We start from the raw sequence: 3,497 nt of genomic DNA, 5'->3' as shown, positions 1-3,497 counted from the left end.
CATGTCATAAATATAAAGGGAAGGGTAAACCCCTTTGAAATAGCCAGAGATGTCAAGAGTAACAAGAAGGGTTTCTTCAGGTATGTTGGCAACAAGAAGAAAGCCAAGGAATGTGTGGGCCCCTTACTGAATGAGGGAGGCAACCTAGTGACAGAGGATGTGGAAAAAGCTAATGTACTCAATGCTTTTTTTGCCTCTGTTTTCACTAACAAGGTCAGCTCCCAGACTGCTGCGCTGGGCATCACAAAATGGGGAAGAGATGGCCAGCCCTCTGTGGAGATAGAGGTGGTTAGGGACTATTTAGAAAAGCTGGACGTGCACAAGTCCATGGGGCCGGATGAGTTGCATCCGAGAGTGCTGAAGGAATTGGCGGCTGTGATTGCAGAGCCATTGGCCATTATCTTTGAAAACTCGTGGCGAACCGGGGAAGTCCCGGATGACTGGAAAAAGGCTAATGTAGTGCCAATCTTTAAAAAAGGGAAGAAGGAGGATCCTGGGAACTACAGGCCAGTCAGCCTCACCTCAGTCCCTGGAAAAATCATGGAGCAGGTCCTCAAAGAATCAATCCTGAAGCACTTGCATGAGAGGAAAGTGATCAGGAACAGCCAGCATGGATTCACCAAGGGAAGGTCATGCCTGACTAATCTAATCGCCTTTTATGATGAGATTACTGGTTCTGTGGATGAAGGGAAAGCAGTGGATGTATTGTTTCTTGACTTTAGCAAAGCTTTTGACACGGTCTCCCACAGTATTCTTGTCAGCAAGTTAAGGAAGTATGGGCTGGATGAATGCACTATAAGGTGGGTAGAAAGCTGGCTAGATTGTCGGGTTCAACGGGTAGTGATCAATGGCTCCATGTCTAGTTGGCAGCCGGTATCAAGTGGAGTGCCCCAAGGGTCGGTCCTGGGGCCGGTTTTGTTCAATATCTTCATAAATGATCTGGAGGATGGTGTGGATTGCACTCTCAGCAAATTTGCAGATGATACTAAACTGGGAGGAGTGGTAGATACGCTGGAGGGGAGGGATAGGATACAGAAGGACCTAGACAAATTGGAGGATTGGGCCAAAAGAAATCTGATGAGGTTCAATAAGGATAAGTGCAGGGTCTTGCACTTAGGACGGAAGAACCCAATGCACAGCTAAAGACTAGGGACCGAATGGCTAGGCAGCAGTTCTGCGGAAAAGGACCTAGGGGTGACAGTGGACGAGAAGCTGGATATGAGTCAGCAGTGTGCCCTTGTTGCCAAGAAGGCCAATGGCATTTTGGGATGTATAAGTAGGGGCATAGTGAGCAGATCGATGGACGTGATCGTTCCCCTCTATTCGACATTGGTGAGGCCTCATCTGGAGTACTGTGTCCAGTTTTGGGCCCCACACTTCAAGAAGGATGTGGATAAATTGGAGAGAGTCCAGCGAAGGGCAACAAAAATGATTAGGGGACTGGAACACATGAGTTATGAGGAAAGGCTGAGGGAGCTGGGATTGTTTAGCCTGCAGAAGAGAAGAATGAGGAGGGATTTGATAGCTGCTTTCAACTACCTGAAAGGGGGGTCCAAAGAGGATGGCTCTAGACTGTTCTCAATGGTAGCAGATGACAGAACGAGGAGTAATGGTCTCAAGTTGCAGTGGGGGAGGTTTAGATTGGATATTAGGAAAAACTTTTTCACTAAGAGGGTGGTGAAACACTGGAATGCGTTACCTAGGGAGGTGGTAGAATCTCCTTCCTTAGAGGTTTTTAAGGTCAGGCTTGACAAAGCCCTGGCTGGGATGATTTAACTGGGAATTGGTCCTGCTTTGAGCAGGGGGTTGGACTAGATGACCTTCAGGGGTCCCTTCCAACCCTGATATTCTATGATTCTATGAAATCCCTCCTGGCCAGGGGAAAGCTCCTCTCACCTGTAAAGGGTTAAGAAGCTAAAGGTAACCTCGCTGGCACCTGACCAAAATGACCAAAGACGAGACAAGATAGAATCATAGAATCATCAGCTCTTCCCCAGTAACCAGTATTAGTTTGGTGGTGGTAGCGGCCAGTCCAAGGACAACGGGTGGAATATTTTGTACCTTGGGGAAGTTTTGACCTAAGCTGGTAAAGATAAGCTTAGGAGGTTTTTCATGCAGGTCCCCACATCTGTACCCTAGAGTTCAGAGTGGGGGAGGAACCTTGACAGCACACATGGGTAAAAATATTCTTACTTTCAGCAAACAAGGGTCTCAAATGGACTAAAATGCTGTCATTGGTCATACGGAATTCCAGGTCCTCACACTGTTTTTTATTTCTACAGAAATTCCCTCTGTGCAGGTCTCTCCTCAAAGCCCATGTGAAGCAGTGGCCCAGGGAAATGACACTACCGTGGCTGAATTCATCCTTGCAGGATTCACTGACTATCCAGAACTGCAGGTTGCCCTCTTCCTCATATTTCTGGTGGTTTATGTTCTCACCTTGCTGGGGAATTTTGGGATGATTGCCCTAATCTGGACGCACTCCCGATTTCACGCCCCCATGTATCTCTTGCTCAGCAACTTGTCACTCGTTGACCTTGGCTACTCCTCATCCATCGCCCCCAGGGTGCTGGAGAGCCTCTCAAGGGAGAGTAAGGCCATTTCCTATGCTGGATGTGCTGCACAGATGTACTTTTTTCTTGCCTTTGCCACTACTGAGTCTTTCCTCCTTGCGGTGATGGCCTATGACCGTTATGTGGCCATCTGTACTCCACTGCTCTATAGGCTCATCATATCCAAGAGGTCCTGCATCTGGCTCTTGTCTAGCTCCTACATGGCTGGGGTTGCAAATGCAACCGTGTTTACCAGCTGCACCTTTCAGCTGTCCTTCTGTGGGCCCAATGTAATCGATCATTACTTTTGTGATGTCCTTCCGCTCATGCGGCTCTCCTGCACCGACACTCACACCAATGAAATGCTGCTTTCTATCTTTGCTGGTTCCATACAACTGACTACCATATTGATCATCCTCTTCTCGTATCTGTATGTTACTGCTGCCATACTGAGGATCCGCTCCTCCGAGGGCAGGCGCAAAGCCTTCTCCACCTGCACCTCCCACCTGACAGCCGTAGCTATATTCTATGGGACAACGTGCTTTACCTACTTACAACCCAGTTCCACCTCCTCACTGGAGCAGGACCAGGTGATCTCTGTGTTCTACACGATGGTGATCCCCATGCTGAACCCCCTGATCTACAGCCTGAGGAACAAGGAGGTGAAGGACGTCGTGGGGAGAATGTTAGAGAGAAGAAAGTTCTCTCAGCAGCTTTGATGAATAATTTAATCATCTTTTGGACTAAAGTGACAATATTCTTTCCATTCCCTTCCACTCTATGTAATTTTATAATGAAAATAAAAACTCTAATGTGTTCAAGTTTTAAGAATAATGTTTTAGAGGTGGCATTGTCCAACAGGTAAGACAGAAGATCTGGTGTGACAGATATTGCAACCCCATGCAGTATCTTTGGGACCATTATATTAACTTGCGTTATAAGAAT

General features: G+C 47.3%; 1 protein-coding gene across 1 annotated transcript; it reads left to right on the top strand.

Moving 5' to 3' along the window:
- Window positions 1-2,332: 2,332 nt before the first annotated feature.
- On the top strand, window positions 2,333-3,271 carry LOC140912768 (olfactory receptor 5AR1-like). The gene has a single exon (XM_073347794.2). The coding sequence runs from the start codon at window positions 2,459-2,461 to the stop codon at window positions 3,269-3,271; it is 813 nt and encodes a 270-aa protein (XP_073203895.2). The 5' UTR covers window positions 2,333-2,458.
- Window positions 3,272-3,497: the final 226 nt, after the last annotated feature.

This window comes from Lepidochelys kempii, chromosome 6, assembly GCF_965140285.1.
Source record: "Lepidochelys kempii isolate rLepKem1 chromosome 6, rLepKem1.hap1, whole genome shotgun sequence".
Classification (NCBI taxonomy): Eukaryota; Metazoa; Chordata; order Testudines; family Cheloniidae; genus Lepidochelys; species Lepidochelys kempii.
The sequence above is the reverse complement of the archived record's forward strand: the minus strand, read 5'-3'. Positions and strand labels throughout refer to the sequence as shown.

Bases quoted from the DNA above. Each gene is read 5' to 3' on its own strand.
- LOC140912768 (XM_073347794.2), top strand. From the start codon at position 2,459: ATGATTGCCCTAATCTGGACGCACTCCCGATTTCACGCCCCCATGTAT.